This window comes from Pteropus alecto, unplaced genomic scaffold, assembly GCF_000325575.1.
Source record: "Pteropus alecto unplaced genomic scaffold, ASM32557v1 scaffold30, whole genome shotgun sequence".
NCBI classification, from domain to species: domain Eukaryota; kingdom Metazoa; phylum Chordata; class Mammalia; order Chiroptera; family Pteropodidae; genus Pteropus; species Pteropus alecto.
In genome coordinates, this window is record NW_006429782.1 from 3,052,363 (window position 1) to 3,070,763 (window position 18,401).

The 18,401-nt window shown below is 59.0% G+C and overlaps 1 protein-coding gene across 3 annotated transcripts in view; it reads left to right on the forward strand.

Annotated features, from left to right (window-relative positions):
* The window catches only part of KDM4B (lysine demethylase 4B), a 133,874-nt gene that overhangs the window by 49,169 nt on the left and 66,304 nt on the right, over positions 1-18,401 (forward strand). For 2 of the 3 annotated variants that reach the window (XM_015585680.2, XM_015585683.2), the window contains exons 1-2: positions 1,010-1,118; positions 6,147-6,340. In XM_015585680.2, the coding sequence (XP_015441166.1) occupies positions 6,192-6,340 (149 nt within the window). In that variant the 5' untranslated portion in view covers positions 1,010-1,118; positions 6,147-6,191. Of the gene's footprint in view, positions 1-1,009; positions 1,119-6,146; positions 6,341-18,401 lie in introns of those variants that run through there. The other variant, XM_015585687.2, reaches the window with a different exon arrangement.

An 18,401-nucleotide genomic window follows, 5' to 3' on the forward strand; every position in this document is an offset into this window, starting at 1 on the left:
CCCACCCTGGGTGCCCCGGGGGTCTCGGCAACCCGCACTCAGAGACACCCGGTTCAGAGAGGGCGAGATCTGGACCCGCACCCTTCCTGGGGCCACGCTGTCCATCTCACGCTGCCCTCAGCACTCACTGCTGAGGACTGTGCCCTGGGGGCTCACACTTGTCCCCTGCCTCTGGAGTGTATACTCTACACTCTCCCATGACGTCTCGGCTCTCATGGTGCCTCCTCATAGAGGGGCTGTCATACACACCTCTTGTGTGCATCCTCGTTCAACACGATACATGCATGGGCACTGTCATGCACACGCCCGTGTGCTCACAGGTGCATCGTGTGCATTCAGGGCACAGGCACACGCACACACTGCCGCGTGCTCACAGGCGCGTTTGTGGCGTATTTGTGGTCACTGGTGCGCACAGGGTGCACTCCCTGACACACCACCGCAATTTTTCCTCCCTGTGCTTGGTTACTCGCAGCCCCCCTCGCTCTCTGAGATCGTGCGTTTCTGGCGGTGCGTTTGCTCTCAAACATAAGTGTCCCGTGAGGGCAGAGCATTGTCTGCTCACTCACACGCTGTCCCCAGCGCCTAGGACAGGTCCTGGCCTGTCATCGGTGCCGTGGTATTTGCCGATCAGCGGGATGACGAGAGCCGTCAGAGCCCGTGCCCCTCCATCTGCTCCAGCTGTCCCTGGTGTGCACTGTGACTTGGGTGCCCTAGGCCCAGTGGCCGATGCGATGGGGTGAGAGCGTTGTTCCAGGCAGGGCCGCTGGCCTGTCTGGTACGCGCTCAGCGTCTGGAGGGAGCGCTCTCCCTGCAGCAGTCGAGTACATTCGTGTCCTCGTCCTCGGGGGCTGCGCCCTGCGGTGCAGACAGCAGGTGGTCTGAGCAGAGCCCCTCCCTCGGTGTGTACCCAGCAGGCGCTCTGGGCTGGCTCAGCGAGGAGTGGGGAGCATCAGGCGCACGCTCTGAGCCCCTGGCCCATGTTCCCCGTGCTGTTTGCTCACAGGTACTGCACGCCGCGGCACCAGGACTTCGACGACCTGGAACGCAAGTACTGGAAGAACCTCACCTTTGTCTCGCCCATCTACGGGGCTGACATCAGCGGCTCTTTGTACGACGATGTAAGTACTGGGGGCCCCTCGGCATGGAGGCTGAAGGGTTCTGGGGAAAACGAGGGCCCCAGTTTTCTGGTAAATGGCAGAGGGGAAGGAGTGTGAATGGGATTGTATCTTAAAAAGGGAAGTTGAAATTTTGCAGAGGTTTAGCTAGGCTTTCTGTCTGGGTCCCAGTCACAACTACTGCCAAGTCTTAGAATGAATGAAGAAGGGATCCCATGTGTTTTCTGACTTGGAAAATCTTTCTTACCAAGTTATAGAAATGCCACCCTCAGAACCTCAGAGCCTTGAGTTCTCAGCCACCCAGGCCGCCACTGGGCTCACCCACGTCTGGTCCCTGTGCTGGGCTGGAGGCCTGGGGACACCAGGGCAATGGAGGGGGCCTGGCCTTGGCCTGTCCAAGGATGCAGGTGGTGGGGACGCAGAGGCTGGGACAGGTGCTGATGGTAAGCAGAGGAAAGTTCAGATGGGTCTCCTGTTTTTTAGGGGACAGCTTATTAATATTTTTAGGACCTCAGATAACGCTGGATGGATCTCCGGGGGTTAATTTCGGAGTTACTGAGCCTAGCTCTCTCCTGGGGCTGTTTAGCCCAGCTACCCTGGGCTCAGGTCGGGTCCGCTGCACTCCCCGGCGTGGCCCTCTCTGTCCCCATCTGTGCCTCCCACCCCACGTCATCACTCTGAAGTCCTCCTTTCCATCCACTTAGCCTGTGCTCCCTGTGGGAGCAGTTGGCAGGTGCTGCCTGAATCCTGGTCCAGGTTGGGGCTGGCGTGGGTGGGACGACTGCTCCTCCTAGGAAGGGTGGGGGCCTCCTGGGTGCTCGGAGAGGTGTCCGTTAGAGCAGGCGGGGGGCTGTGTTTCCCAAAAGGTGTCGGGAAAATGGGACTGCCGCCTGGGTCTCCACATGAATCGCTGGCCGCCATTTCAGTTTACCTGGAGTGGCTGCACAGGTTTGCATTCTCACCAGCAGTGAGTGACAGTTCAGTTGCTCCACGTTGTCGCCAGCATTTGGTAGTGTTGGTGTTTTGGATTTCGGCCATGCCGATAGGAATGTGGTGGTATCTCGTAGTTTTCATATGCATTTCTCTGATGATGTGTGACGTGGAGCATCTCTTCATGTACTTATTTGTTATCAGTGTGTCTTCCTTGGTGAGGTGTCTGTTCAGGTCTTTGGTCCTTTTTTTTAATGATATTTTTTATCTTTCAGTTATAGTTGGCATATAATGTTACATTGGTTTCAGGTGCACAACAGTGATCGGACATCTGTATAACTCACAGAGTGATCACCCCAGTAAACCTCGTGCTCCTCTGACACTGTACTTAGTTATTACAATATCATTGGCTATGTTCGTTACGTTCGACTTTCTGTTTCCGTGACTGTTTGGTAACTACCTAACTACCAATTTGTACTTTTTAATTCCTTTCCCGTTTCTCACCAATCCCCCCTAATCCCCCTCTCTTCTGGTAACCCTCCACATGTTCTTTGTATCTATGAGTTTTTTTCTGTTTTGTTGTTGTTGTTGTTGTTTTGGTCTTTAGCGTCTACGTGGGCACGAAATCATGCCATTTCTCTTCTCTGTCTGACCGACTCCACTCGGCGCCAGTACCCGCTAGGTCCGTCGTGACATATCTTTTTCCATCTTTTTATTTTCCGTCTGTGTGTGTGTCTTTTAATCTGAAGTGAGTCTGTTGTAGGCAGCATCTGTAGGGGTCTTGTTTTCTTATCCATTCAGCCACCCCATCTTTTGGTTGGAGCACTTAGTTCTTTTTCCTTTGAAGTACTTGTCGATAGATATGTAGTTATTGCTGTTCTATTGCCTTCTTTTTGATACGTATTTTTTCCTTCTTAAAGAAGACCTTCCAGCGTTTCCTGTAATACTGGCTGGGTGGTGATGAACTGTGTTAGCGTTTTCTTACGAAGCTCTTTATCTTGATCTGTCCTTCCATTCTAAATGATGGCTTTGCTGAGTAGAGTAATCTTGGTTGTAGGTTCTGGGTTTTTATTATTTTAAATATATCCTGCCAATCCCTTCTGGCCTGCAAAGTTTCTGTTGAGAAATCAGCTTGTCATTCTTATGGGTGCTCCCTTGTCGGTAACTAACCGCTTTTCTCTTGAAGCTTTTAAGATTCTCTCTTTACATTTAACCTTTGGCATTTTAGTTGTGATGTGTCTTCGTGTGGGCCTCTTTGGGGTCTTCTTGTTTGGGACTCTGCACTTCCTGGGCTCGTATGTCCATTTCCTTCACCAGGTTAGGGAAGTTTTCAGTCATTATTTCTTCAAATAGGTTTTCATTTTCTTGCTCTGTTCTCCTTCTGGTAACCCTTTGATGTGACTATTGTTATGCTCGATGTTGTCCCAGAGGCTCCTTAAACTATCCTCATTTTAAAAATTATTTTGTTATTGTTGTTGCTATTCTAATTGGGTGTCCTCTGCTACCCCGTCCTTTATATTGGTGATTCGATCCTCCACTTCCTCCACTCCGTTGATTCCCTCTAATATACTCTTCATCTCAGATATTGTATTCTCCATTTCGTCCATGCTTTCCATTTCCATTTTTATGTTTTCTCTCTTTGCTAAAGTTCTCGCTGAGTTCGTCTACTCTTCCCCTAAGTTCATTGAGCATCTTTATAACCCGTGTTTTGAACTCTGCATCTGATAGACTGTCTCCATTTTGTTGAGTTCTTTTTCTGGAGCTTTGTTCTGTTCCTTCAAGTGGGACGTGCTTCTTTGTCTCTCCGTTTTGGCTGCCTCCCTGTGTCTGTTTCTATGTATTAGGTAGGGCTCCTAAGTCTCTCGGTCTTAATAGAGTGACTTTATATAGTAAGTGTCCCGTGGGGCCCAGCTGCAGGTCAAGTTCAGCCGCAGCCTGTGCACTTTTCGGGCCACCTGGTAAGAGTCACCAGGCAATCCACCCGTGCTGGGCTTAGAGGTGCCTCAAGGGGCCAAGCCAGGAACCGAGGCTGGCTGCTGCCAGTGCGGGCCTAGGGGCTGCTCAACGAGAGGTACGGGGCCCGCGGAGGCCAGACGCTGCTGCTTTGGGTTTTGTGAGCCTTTGAGAGATTCTAGGGAAGTTTGCAGCAGGATCCAAGACAGGCCATTTATATGGAATAAACTGCTGGAGGCAGCTTGAGCAGGCCCGCAAGCTGGGAGAGGCATGGCCTCAGGGAATCCCCGGGTAGACTGACCTGTGTCATCCAGGTTGATGGCGACTCAGGTATGGCGGTGCCTGCGTCTGCACACAGGGAGCAGGGAAGGCTCAACTGAGGAACAGTGGATACTGCCAGCACTTCCGTCTGGGAGAGAGCCACCTCTCCAGCCCTCACCCTGAGGCCTGACAATTCAGTGTCTCGCGTGTCCCTGTCGCTCAGAGCGAGCGAGTCCGTCAGCAGTGAGGCCGGGGGCGGGCCCTCGATGAGGTCCGCCTGCGACTCCCACGCCCTCCTCTCACTCAGCGGCAGCCTCCACGGGTCGTTGCAGCCAGAGGTCATGGAACCCTGGGCTGGGGAGCCCGGCGTGGGGCCGGGACCCCTCGCTCCTCAGGTTGGGGACGTGGCTCTGCAGCCAAGGAGGCCCTCCCGATTCTCAGTCACCACACGCCATTGTGAGACCGGACCATTTTGTACATCCATCCCTCCCATTGGTTTGAGGCGACCTTGTTTTTGTCCCTAGTTGTAGGGCTTCTGTTCAGGCAGACCTCAGGCGAAGCCGCGTGCTGGGTGCTGTGTAGTGTCGTCGTAACTTGGTGTGGTCACGAGAGGAGGCGGGCCTGGCATCCGCCCCCGACCCCGTCTTGAGGGGTCTCCTCCTCCGGCCCATTTTTAAGTGGGTGGTTTGTTTCCTTATTGTTGGGTTTTAAGAGTTCTGCCTACGTTTTGGATGACCGTCCTTTATCAGACGAGTCTTTGGCAAATGTTTTCTCCTCGTCTGTTGCTTGGCTTCTCATTCTTTTGAGGTCCTTGTGTTATTCTCAAATAAGAATTTAAATATTACAGGCTTGTCCCCTGAGAGCGTCTGGGTTTGCCCTCGGGTGCCGCCCTTGGGGTGTCGTGACGGCCCCGCCAGGGTCTCCGCTGCCCAGCCCGGGCTCAGCTCCAATTCCGGCAGAGGATTTGGGGCTTCGGTGCCCTGAGTTTGCTGTGCCAGACCTAGTGCAACAGTTTCTTTTCACAATGGGGAAACTGAGGCCCAGAGCAAAGAAACGACTTGTCCTGCTCACAGGACGAGTTCTTGTCCGGCTCAGGCTAGATGCTGGGTCCTCTGCCTGTCACCGCATCATAGATGCGTGGGTGGGACGGTGAGGTGATTCGACAGGGGTTTAGGGAAATGACCTGGTTCTGACGTTCCCTGACCTTGATAGCTGCTCGCAGCCCGTGTTCTGGGCTCCTGCCAGGGCCCGCCTTGAAGGAAAGTCACTGGTCGTGCCATGTCAGGGGCATGTGATGTGAACAGGAGTGGGAGACGGGGCGAGATGGGGCGGGAGGGAACACGGACATGCCCCCGCGTCTCGGCAAGCTTGGAGGGTCCTCCGGGGACTGCAGGGTGATTAAAATGGGTTTCGTGAGCTCTTGTGACAAGGTAGGTGAGGGGTCCAGCCTTGCTTGCCGGGTTCTGAGAACCGTCTCTGTCTCCTTTGTGGGAAGGCACCGGAAGGGCTGGCCCCACGCGCCACTCTTCCCTTGTCGCTGACCCTGAGGCACGTTAATTATCCCTAACCAAACCTCGGTTCCCACTGCCCGCAGTCCGTGCACAGCTCAGTGGGGAATCCAGAGAAAGCCCCGGCCGGCGGCCTGGCGCGGGGAGGCTGTGGGCATCCACGGGTATGAGCAGCCCGGGCCGGGTCCCTGGTATGGGGTGGGTGAGGCTCTGCAGAGGGCAGGTTCGGGGCTGATGGCTGGCTCTGGGGCCCTCGGGGGTCACGTCACAGCCCAGGGCTCAGAGGGGACAGCGCTCCCTGTCTTCCCGGCCGTGCAGGGGGTGGGGCCCGGCGTTCTGGAGATAGCAGCCTGCTGACCATGCGCCTGCTGCCCCGCAGGATGTGGCCCAGTGGAACATCGGGAACCTGCGGACCATCCTGGACATGGTGGAGCGTGAATGCGGCACCATCATCGAGGGCGTCAACACCCCCTACCTGTACTTTGGCATGTGGAAGACCACCTTCGCCTGGCACACGGAGGACATGGACCTGTACAGCATCAACTACCTGCACTTCGGGGAGCCCAAGTCATGGTGAGCGCCCAGCAGCCCCGCCGCTTCGGGACGAGGCGGGCCCTCCGTGCCGGGGCCCTGGGCGGGACAGTGGGGTGGCTCCTCTGGGGGCAGGCGGAGCGGGGGTGCCTCCCGAATGGCAGCGCGGGCCGCAGTCAGGGCTCTGGCAGCTCGAGTTCTGCTGGCACTGCCCCCACCAGGGATGAGGGATGCGTGCCCCCGGAAGTGGGCTTCCCGACGCCCGGAGCATGTGGTTTGGGCGCCCACAGCGAGCAGCGGCTGGCGCGGGCCCCCTCACCACCTCCTTGGCTGTGGCACTGGGAGCTCTTGAGAACTCAGGCCTGGGGACGGGGTGATCCTGGGCACTGAGGCTCCCCTTGCCTCCCGTTTGGCCTCTGGGTTGGGGGGATTAACAGTAGGCTCCTGCTGCCTAGGGGTCCCCTGCTGGTTTGTGGGTGAGGAGCCGGGATGGGCCAGCTGGCCCAAAGGCCAGCCCTCGAGTGCTGGGCCCTGCCCGCCAGGTGGGGTGATCCGTGCGTCCCGTGTTCCGGAGTCTGAGCTGAGCGCCTCGCGCACCCGCCTGCTGGCGGGCCTGGCGGCAGCTGCCTCCACTTACTGCTGCCCGCAGAGACTTCTGAGCCAGGACCTCTCATCCGCCGGCCTCTCCTCAGTTGTCTTAGAATGTTCTGCTGTCGCAGTAATCATAACAGCGCAGAGGGGCAGGAGAGAAGCAGGAGACGGGGCCCGGTAGGAGACTGTGGTGCTTAGGTCCTCAGCCGAGCAAACTCGGGGCAGTGAGGGGCAAGGGGACACAGCACAGCCGGGCACCCAGGCAGACCCTGGCCCAGGAGCCCCTACCTTGGTGTTCTAGCTGAGCTGACTTCCTCAGGCGCGGAGGGGCCACCGTGCCCCCTTTAAGTCCCTGGGGCCTCCTGAAGGCCTTTGCTGAGGGGGCGGGAGCAGCTGCTCTAAGCAGAGGCCCCGGAGCCAGGAGGAGGCCGAGGCGAGGCTCCGTGTCCTGCTCTCGGCCGTGCGACCCTGCTGTCCTCACCTCTGATGTGGAAAAAACAGGCCGGAAGGATGGGAGAGTGTTGTGGGCCGGGGCAGGGCGTTCGTGTGTGTCCGATGCCCGCTGCAGCAAATGGTCACAGGCCTAGTGGCCTAACACGTGCATTTATTTTTTCACGTCTGGAGGTCAGAAGCCTGACCCGTGTTCACGGGGCTGCACCCAGTGGGGCTGGGCCATCCCGAGGCTCCCGGGAGAGCCGTCTCCCGTCCTTTCCCATGTCCCTGGCGCGTGGCCCCTGCCCCCTCGTCACAGCCGGCAGGCGGCCTCGTCCATGTCTCTGACTGACGCTTACACCTCCTGTGAGGACACTGGGCCCCTCGGGAATCCAGGGTCGTCCCCGTCTCAGGGGCCTTGGCTGAATCTTACCTGCAGAGTCTCTGCCACGTGAGGTGTTGTGTTTACAGGTTCCAGGGCTAGGACGGGGACGTCCTTGGGGCCGTTGTCCTGCCGGCTCCAGGCCTCTGGTCTTTGAGCCGAGCCGCATTGTCCTTTGCTGCAATCCTGTTGCAGTTCTGTGAGCTTCTTGTTTTCAGCCACTTCTCTCCTTGGTGGCATTCTGCGTCTTTGTATTAGCCCTTGATCGCCGACACCTCCGGGCTGGGAGATGTTTTCCCTCGGGATAAATCGGGAGAGAGATCAAAGAGCTGGTGATGCCCTGAATCTCGGTCCCGTGAGCGTGGTCCTGAGCACCCGGGCGAGCTGTTTCCTGGGCAGCAGCGCCATCCCATGCTGCCCAGGAGGTCTCGGTGGCAGTGCAGCCACCTCGTCCCCTCTCCTCTTTCCATGGCGAGGCTGGGCTGTGACTTGCGGAGGTTCCAGTCCAGGCCCGGCGGAGAGGGGGCTGTCCCGAGTCCACTGCTGCGGGCGGGAGGGTGGGGCCATGCGGCTGGCAGCCCTCTGCTCCCCGTGCACATCCACAGGCTGGGCCGTGTGTGTGCAAGTGAGTGTGAGAGTAATTGTGAGTGTGTGTGTGTATGGGAGTGAGCGTGTGTGTGTGTAATAGTGTGTGTGCATGTGAGTGTAATAGTGTGTAATTGTGTGCATGTGAGTGTGAGAGTAATTCTGAGTGTGTGAGTGTGTATGGGAGTGAGCATGTGTGTGTGTGAGAGTAATAGTGTGTGTGCATGTGAGTGTAATTTGAGTGTGTGTGGGAGAGAGTGTTAGTGCGTGTGAGCACACACTAGCGGGTGTATGTGCGTGAGTGTATATTTGTGTATATGCGAGCTTGTATGTGTCCACTGCGGGGCCCTGCTCACTGGCCTGGACCGTGCTTCATGGCGGTGGCTGGTGGTGTGGCCGGTCTCTGAGTGGTTGCCCTCTGCCCTCTGCCTTCCTCGTCCCTGTCCGGCCGGGCGCAGCTCCCCCGAGGGCGGCTAGATGGCGCCCTGTCCTTCCCTGCGGGCTTCGCTGCCGGCTCGCGTGGACTTTTCCCAGGCTGTTTCATGCTCCTTAGGCTCCACGCCCACCCGGCACTGATCATCCCGGAGGCCCTGGGGAGCTGCCGCAGGACGAGACCAAGGACCCCGCAGGGCAGGCAGGCGGTGGAGATGCCGCTGCTCCTCCGCCCAGCCCAGCGCGGGTGCCCTGGTTTTGGTCAGGGGTCTGCAAGCTGGGGGGACCTTAAGGGAAGAAAGCCCACCTTTTCCTTTAAAAAATAAGAAAGAGAAAGAAAGAAGCCAGTACTGAGTGCCTGCACGCGCTGGCCGAGGGCCGGCCGAGCTCTCAGACATGGCCCTGCAGCGGGCGGTGCGTGTGCCGGGGGCGAGCCCTGATTTCGGGGAGGCTGGTGCGAAAAGCAACTCGGGGAGCGGGGCGCGGAGGCCAGCCAGTCAGGGGTGCGGCTGGGGCGAGGGTGCCGGGAAGGCAGTGGACTGACCTTGAGGGAGTGGAGGTATGAGACCATGCAGCGCAAGGTCCCTGAGAGCCATCCATGGGAGGGCACCCTGGGGATGTGAGGGGCGGCAGCCCCGTCCCCGCGCGACAGGCCAGGACCAGTGCCTGGCTCTGTGCCTCCTGTCGCCAGCACGCAGTGCTCTGCAGGCTGCCGTCCCTGGGGCCAGCCCCTCTGTCATCCCATGCGGCACCCTTAAGAGTCCTTGGGGTGTCCCTAGGGTGCCACCTCTACCCTTCCCTGCAGCCTGATTCCCGAGAGCGCCAGAGAGGCAGTTAGCAGGGCCAGCGCTGGGCACAGTGGCGCATTCTCTCAGAGAGAGAATGCTCTGGAAGGTGCCTTGACCTTGGTTTTGGTTTCTGGTCCTGAGGGGGGTTGGACTGCACGTGGGAAGGGGCTTCGCAGAGGGCGGCTGCATAGGGGTCTAGCTGCAGAGCCCCTGCCTCCTGGCTCCCTGCCCAGCCAGCTCAGCCCAGACGTGGTGCTGGGCACCCTTCCTGCCGTCTCCCCAGGACCGGGCTAGGGATGTTGGCGTTAATGTCTCCCCGCCAGGCCACGGGCCCCATGTGTCCCCAGCACAGAGGGGGCTTGGTGACTGTCAGGAGACCTGGGTGCTGGGATGCAGTGACCCCTCAGCCTCTCAGCCGCAGTGTGCTGGGGCTCCTGTTGTGTGGAGCCAGCGCCATCCCTGGGAGCTGGTGCTGACCGAGCTCCATCGTGGGCCGACGTGGACACCAGCCTGGGGCAGGCGAGGTGCCCTGTCGTCCCTGGGCCAGGGGCTCAGGGAGCCTATCGGCAGCCCCCTGGGAGGGTGGTGCCCTGTTCCCACCCTTCCCTTGGGCCCTGGTAGGGGGACGGTCTCCGGCAGATGGTGCTCACACGTCTGTTTCCCTAATTATACTGCTCTTCTTGCGTCTGCGGTGGCTTAATTGCAGCCGTTTCGGAGTATTTCGGTAGCACTTTTTTTAAAGTGTCGACGTCCTCAGGTTTACAGCGTTTTATGAAGCCTTTCTGGGTCTGTTGCTACTTTGGTAGTGTGATTTGTGTGTCAAAGTGACGTGAACAGCCTGGTGTCGATAAAAGCATGGAATTTGCTTCGAAAGGCCAGCATTATGTGGTGCTTTCAGGCAGCGAGGCTAAGAATATCTGCAGCATTTGAATGCTTCAAAATCCCTTTTGAGATGGGGATTTAAAATAGAACCGGCACTTGAACTCGCCCCCTGACCAGCCTTCCCACGCCCAGCCAGTTAGCAAGGCCAGGAGGGTGGACGGACCTGGGTGTCAGGACAGGGCAGGGCTGGCCTTGCGGGACAGCGACCAGGTCGTGGGGCAGCCCGTGGGCTCGGTGTCTAGAGACTGTGCCCGCAGAACCTGCCATCGCAGGCCAGGCGCCTGCCCTGGGGCCATGGGTGGCGGTGGTTTAGCCCCAGATGACATCTCCACAGCCTGTCCCTCGGCCTTCTGCTGCCTGATTCGGCCCCTGCCTGGTTCGGCCTCGTCAGCTCGCGGGTCCATTATCGGAGACGTCGGCTCCGTGTGGGACACACCCACCCTGTGTTGTTTCACACTGCATCTCGTAGTGCTACACAGTGTTCTGACAGCATCGTCACATGATCACCCACTACCTCCTGTCCTCCCTGCTGCTCCCACGTGTCCCCAGGAAAGAGTTGCAGGCTGGAATCGGAGAGCACTGGGCTCTGGTCGGCCCTCGTCTCCCGGCCACTTCCGGACCATCTGGGGTGTATGTGTACCCCGAAGAAGAGAGCAGAGCGCCTGCCACCTGAGCAGGGTGTCCTGGCACACACTGCCGGTCTCTATGGTTCAGGCCTGCCCCCAGGGTGGGGCAAGGTGCCTGTGGCTCATCCTGTGTGCCTGCTCACTGGGTGAGGGCTGGCCGAGGCTTCAGGGTTCCCTCTGACCCGACCCACAGTGCAGGCTTGGTGGGGAGCGTGAGGCCGGCCTGAGCGGCAGGCTGGGATGCAGGGGCTGAGGACCACTGCGGAGCGCAGAGGCTGACGGTTCCCACCGTGGTGGGCAGCTCGTGTGAGCAGCCAGCAATCGCACGTGAGGTACCGGAGCCTCTTGTGGCAGCTGGAGTGCAGGCTGGGCTGTCCAGTCGAGGTTTTCTCGTTCTCTGTTTTAAGTGCTACAAGTGAGAGAAAGCCCTTCCCCAGGCGACTGAGGCCAGAGCAGGTGTGTTTTGTCTGAAGGAGCATCCACACGGGCCTGGGAGAGTCGGCCCACCCGCCACCCCCCAAACTCACTCTCGTTCCACCTGCTTTTGGAGGATGTGGAGACGCCTGGTTCCTTCAGAGGGAGTGTGTCCTGGTGCAGGATGCTCACCTGGGCTGGTGGGGGGAGTGGTGCTCAGGGCCGTGACCTTGGCCTTCAGGCCGCAGACTACAGCATCCCTTGAGGGTAGCGGTGCAGGTGCCCTGAGTTCTGTCTTCGGCTTCCCAGCCCCTCTAGTCCGCACGCTTCGACTTGCCTGGCACACAGTCTTCCCACCCTCTGGTGTCAGCGTCTCTGAGTGGGGGAAAGAGGAGAGGGTCTGATTGTGCTCACATAAAGGGCGCGGAGCCCCTATGTGCTCGCGGACGGTCCTGGGTGTGATGAGCGGGTCCTTCTGTGCAGGGTCAGCGGGGAGGGTGCTGCTGGGAGAGCCTGGGCGCCTGGGAGCTTGTCTCAAGCTCCACCCCTTCCCTGACCTTTCAGAAGCCTGATTGAGGCTCCCAGGGGCCTGGAGAATTTTTCCCTTTGATCCAGCTGCACCTAGAGTTTTTCTTTGGCATTTTGCTCAGAGGAGTTTCACAGGAGAGGAGTTGAGCAGCCTTTCCTTTGCTGCCAAGAAACTCGACTGCCAGTGGGCACGGCCGTCTCTGCCTGTGCTTGGTACTCAGGAGGTGTGTGCTCGCACGTGTGTGTGTGTCCACATCTGTGCATGTATGCACGCGTGCAGAGCTCACGTGTGCATGTGTACTTGTGAGTGCATGCCTGGGCGCGTGCGCACGTGTGCATTTGAGGGCATGTGCTCCCAGTCTTGAGGCACGGGGAGGAAGCGTGACTGCGCTGGGCTGGATCCCATGTGACCTGCTCTCTGACTGCAGCCTGGGTGAGAGGCTGGGTGCGCTGGGCCCAGGGATTCTGGGTCTGTTCCCTGGGGCGGTAGAGCAAGGCCCTTTTGAGGGAGGGGGGCTCCTGGGCTGCTCTCTTACCCTTCAGCTGCCCGCCAGCCTGGCCCCTGGGGACCTCCCTGCGGGCCCACAGAGGCAGCATCAGCCGGTCTCCCAGCTGCACCTCCTGCGCCCTGATTAATCCCTCCCAGGAGCCTGAGCCTCCGGGGGGACAGGAGCCCCGCTTCCTCCTTTCTCCCAAGCTGTTCAAAGTCAACTCCCCAGGTCTGGCCGTAGGTGGCGCTGCTGGACCACAGTGTCTGGCTCAGGCCCCAGGAGGGCCTCTGCTTTCCCCAGGGAATGGGACTGGGAAGTCTGGGGTGGGCGATGGAGCCACAGGAGGTAGTGGAGAGCCCCAGTGCCTGCAGGAGGCCCGGTTTGGGTCTGCATTGGCCCTGGGCAACTTCCTGGCCTCAGAGCTGAGGGCAGTGGGCACCAGGGGCGTCCCTGTGCCCTGACTCAGGCACAGTCCCTTCTTCAGAGAGGAGGGCAACTCCTCCCGGCCACCTGGCTCTAGCCGGACCCCGGGCAGGGAGCACTCTGCACGAGTTGGCAGGAGCCTGACGGTGTCATGGGTTGGTTTTTATACCTCCGCTTCCCTGCGCCATGCCCGGTCACTGGTACTAGATGCGAGAGTAAAAGATGTGTGCCCCCTCCTCCCCTTGCTCGCCCCAGGCCCAGCGAACCCCCACCTGAGCGTCCAGTGACAGAGTCGGCGTGGCCGTGGCACCTGAGAGGCAGAGGGAAAAGACCCCTGGGGTGACAAAGGGGGCCTGATTTGTACCTGCTTAACACTCTGGGGAGACTGCCAGGCCCCCGTTCCCTCAGCCCCAGGTCCTGTGCTAAGGCAACAGCAATAAAGAGTGTTTCAAAGCGGAAAATTTCTCCTAAGTGCAGATTGCCGCGGAGCAGGGAGGGGCTGGACCTCTGCTTATTAAGAGATGGTAAATAAGGTAGCACAGGCAGACTCCTCAGTACCCAAGTCAGCCTTGGGGGACCCGGTGACCGCTCCCCCAGCACGCTTAGGCTGCCCTGCCTGAGATGGGTCGGTCGTCAGGGAGTTCTGCGATGGTGGGGGATGGGCTCGCTGCAGAAGGAGCGTCCTTCTGTGAGAAGATGGCGGTTGTCCCAGTTGAGGTCCCGAGGGCCGCGAGCAGGACCACCCGAGGCCCAGCTTCCCAGCCCATTGGTCATGGTCTTGAGCCTCAGCATGTGCTGGGCTCAGCATGGGGGCCACGGGGCCATGGGGAGGCAGGGAGCGCCTTCTTGGTCACCTTTCCAGAATCTCCTCTTTTGACAGTGACCGTATCAGAGGCCACCGTATCAGAGCTGATTTGTGCCTGACCTGCGTGCTCACCACCTCCTTCCGAGGCACTTACTTGCGCATGTGTCAGGGTGACCAGCACGATTTCGGCTTCAGAACTAAAAGTCCACATCCTGGAACATTCCCAGAGCTGCGCAGACTGTGGCACTTGGTCACTCCAGAGTATGTGAGCATGTGAGTGTGCGTGAGTGTGCGTGAGTGTGCCCTCGTCGGGAAGGTGTGTGCGCGTGTCCAGCTCACCTGTGTAGCCGCTGGGAGCCCAGGCCGGGCCCTCCATCTCTGGTTGGCATTGCGACTGTGTGCCGCGGCCCTCGGCGTCAGCGCTGGCCCAGGGCGAGGGCCAGTGGTTTACTGCCACGCCAGGAGGGCCTGGCACACGGGAGCTTGTGGGTGGGACAGCCATGGCAACCTGTCCTGGATCCCCTCCTGGCCTATCTTAGCTAGCCCTGTGCCTCGCTCTTGTCAGAGCCACGTTGTTGTCCCTTATGCCACCAGCCCCGCCTTTCTGCGCGTCAGGATTGTGCAGTAAATCTAAAACCGAGAGCTGGCTTTGGCGTTCGAAAAATGAACTCCTGTTGCCGGAGAGACCATCGAGTCTCAAACTGGGCCATCAAGGGCCATGGGGACACGAGACTAGGAGTGCATCGATGACCACCGTGGCGGGGACGGGAACAGGCAGGTTCAGGCAATTCCACACAGCACAGCACCATGTTTAAGTCACAGGTCCTCGCTCGCTGCCCCCCAGCCTCCCCCCACCGCACCCCCCAGCCTACAGCTGCCCTGGCCCGGCCCAGCGAGGGGGCCACATAAGAGCATGCTGAGCACCGCGGGGCTGGACCGAGTGCCCAGAGCACCCAGGAGACCCAGCGCGGTTCAGGAATGCTCACCCAGAGGCTGCCCCTCCTTGGTGTGATCTGTCCCCGCAGCCGGCTCCTCATGTGTCGCAGCGTGCTGGCGGGGACAGACACAGTTGGTGTTTGCTCAGGGAACGCAGAGTGGTTTTAGCATCACGCGCAGCGGAGGAAGGTCAGCCTTCTGCTACGGGGAGATCTTGCCATGTGCTCTCCCGCAGAGCCGGTGAGACCGACGGGCCTGGTCTCCTGCACCAGCTGCTGCCGCGCATGAGCCTGGACAGCGAGTGCCCTGGAGCTGGGAGACGGGCTGCTCGTGTGGGCCGAGGGGGCCCAGCGTGGGGTGCAGCCAGGAGTGCCATGTGAGCCACCAGCTAGAAGGCTGTCCTTGTTCCCTGGATGTTTGTCACAGCTCGTCTGTTTATCCCGTTTCGTGGTGTGCTCGCTGCTCCCTCGTTCCCCCCCACCCCTTTAAAAAGACTTTATTTTTAAGGACTGCTTTAGATTTCAGAAAAGCTGATGATGGTGGTACAGAGACGTCCCATGGGCCCCCCACCTGGTTTCTTTATTATCTTTCATTAGTTCAGTCCATTTGTCACAATTAACAAACTGGGGTCAATACGTTCTTACTACCTGCGGTTCATACTGTAGACAGATTTCCTCAGGCTCCCCTGATGCTATGGGATATTTAGTTGTCACGTCTCTTTAGGCTCCTCTGGGCTGTGGCAGCTTCTCAGACTCTTTGTTTTTGGTGACTTGGACAGTCCTGTGGAGGATTGGTCTCGAGTTTTGTAGAGGGTCCCTAAATTCGGGTTTGTCTGTTGTTTTCCTCATGGTTGGACCAGGGTGATGGGTTTTTGGGAAGAAGGTCCCTTCTCATCCCACCATGTCCAGTCACGCTGGCCACATGGCCTGTCACCGTTGACATTAACTTTGACCCCCTGGCTGAGTGCGTTGGACAGATTTCTGTACCGTAAAGTCATTCTTTCTCCTTCCCATGCCGTCCTCTTTGAAGTATACAGTTTAAAAAATACTTCAAATATTGAAAGCGGGAAGAGCTTAATTAACAGGACAGCCCCGTGCCCAGCACCCGGCTCGGGCAGGCGTTGGCCTCTGGCGGACTCTTCCAGCCCTCATTGGCCTCTTTTCTTCTTCTCTCGAGTCGGGGCGGTTTTAGTTCTCTGTTGCTCCGTAGCAGGTTGGCCCCATTTCTGGCTTGTGTCGATTAGCTCACACTTCGGTAGTGCGGAACCAAGGCAAGGCCAGCAGGGCCCTGAGTTCAGGGGCCCAGATGCTGAGTCGAGGCATCGGCAGGCTGAGCCCTTATCCGGGAGTTTGGGGGTAGGTCACATACAGGCTCATTCGGGTCGTTGGCAGAGTGCGGACCCCATGTCATCACCGACTGTCAGCTATCAGCACCTAGAGGCCACTCTTAGGCCTTGCCATGTGTTCTCTCCATCTCCAGGCCAGCTGCTTCGCCCTACCCCTGAGCAGCATCCTGTGAATCAGGAGGGGTGGTGGGTCCCAGCCAGGCAGTCGCTCAGCCTTGGGAACAGGGTGCGTCCCAGCTGGCAGGGTGGTCTGAACTCGGAAGTATGGGAGAAAAGGATCCTTTTCTTACAGGGCTCCTAAAATGGTCATAGAACCCAGCTCTGCTGGCAGGGATCGAAGCTGGTAGCTTCTACGGGAGATGGAGGCGATGATGCAGGGATGCGGGGCCCAGGCTGACAGAGGCTCTGCCCTTTTCCACACATGGCTTCCAGGTCGCCCTGGGCATGCGTGTCCAGGCTGGGCAAGGGGGAGGGAGTGTTCAGGAAGCTGCGATGGGCAGGCATGGGGGGCAGCACACATGGCTTCTGCCCACATCTCAGTGGCCAGCGCCTGGTCACGTGGCCACACTTTACAGCGAAGGAGGCTGGGAAATGTAGTCTGACCACGTGTGAGCCATAGCTTTACCACCGCCTGGGTGCTGAACAAAGGTGACTTCTAGGTTGTAGGAGACAGGTAGGCTCAAGCCCTAGGCTCACCTGAGGACAGACACCATCTGTTAAGGACGAGAGCTTATGGAGTGGCTCGATGCTCCCCCCAACCCCCAATCAGGGCCAAGCGAGCACCCAGGAACCTCTGAGATTGAGATGGAGGCAGAGAAGCTGCAGAGGTGAGGCCTGCAAGAGGAGAGGGAACAGGCCACCAGCGGAGGGGCCCAGCTGGAGGGCGGGCACTGGGCCAGGAGCAGGGAGTCTGGAGGCTTCCAGGCTAGGCCGCAGCTACACCGAGGGAGCATTCAGGGACGATTTCTCTGGGCAGGAGGCTGAGTCAGTGTAGGAGGGAGGGCACGGGGTTCGGGGCTGGGCACGGCCGGATAGCCCTCCGCTCCTGCCTGGTTGCCGGCTCACCCTGCGTGGGCGTGGTTACCTTCTGTCCGTCTGCCACTCATGGCTGTGGCCGCGGGCTTCGCCATCACACAGCCCCACTGGCTTGGTCTGGCAGGAGCAGATGGCCCTTCATTTTAGAGGCTTTTGTTCAAAGCAGGTGCCTTAAAGTTGGTGGGTGCGCTTCACCCTGGCTGGTGCGATGGGGGCGCTGCAAGGCTCTTGCTTTGGGGCAGCAGGAACCAACGAAGCCCTCCCGGCCCCGTGTTCCCGGGCCGGGCTGGGCTGGTGTGCGCCAGGCGGGGAGCGAGAGGCCTTTCCTTGCCCTCCACTCAGGAAACTGGTTTCTTCGGTTGATGGGCATTAGTGCCCATCTGGAGGTCCTCCTTTGGGCAGTGTGTAGATTAAGAGTGGATTCAAGCTGTGGGGGACTGTGGGGGCCACCAGAAGACAGGGGCCTCCTGGCCCGGAGTTGCTTACCTCCACCTGTCACTCTAGCTGAGCTGTCGGCAATTCGGGTTCTGTTTGCAGGGTCTGGTTTCCATGGCAAACTTCTCCCACGTTAGCGAGCTTGCTGCCAGCAGATTTCAGCTCCCCAGAAGGGCGGTTCCTGCAGGTGTGTGAGTAGAGGGAGTCTGTGTTAGCCTGGCTTAAAAATCTGGCTGTGACTGCTTGTTGGCATAGCAACAGGAAGCGGGAGCCCCAGTGGCCTTGCGATGTGGCAGGGCCAGTGCAGGACGGGGCCGGAGGTGGCCACGTTGCTTGGATAAGACACGCTGATTGCCCGTGGGGCTCAGTCTGTCCGTTCTTCTGCCAGACTCCTCGCTGAGCAGAGCTGAGCCTGCTTAACTCATACGTGAGCATAACCCTCTCCAACATTCCAGGGCCCGGAGTGCCCTGTGGCCTTCACCTTCTGTGTAGGAGGCTGAAACCCAGATGGTTTTACACGTGGAACCTAGAAGCCCTGATGGTCAAGGGCCCGTGTGTAACGGTGGTGTAACTCGCATGCTCGCCAAAGCTAGTTCTCTAGTCAGGGACACCCAGGGCCACCTTTGGCAGGCCTAGGAAGAGCCTGTGGCCTGTCCTCCCAGTCACCAGGAGCCTCAGCTGCCAGTGTATGTCCACGCAAGGTTCAGTAGGCCTTGGGCATCTGTATGACAATGATTGCAAATGAATCAGAGGTCATTTTAATAGACCCAGAGTCTCCCACGTTGAAGGGATCCTGACTGCTCTCAACTCGCAGAGACCTGGACTCCAGCCCTTTCCAGGCCCGAACCAGCTTGTTCCCGTGTCCTGGGCTCATGCTGGCACATGACATCGGCCTATCTAATTCCCCTCCATTCTGGACAAATGGGAACCAAGATCTTTCTCTCTCGGGCCAGCAGCGCCCCCTGTCCCTTCA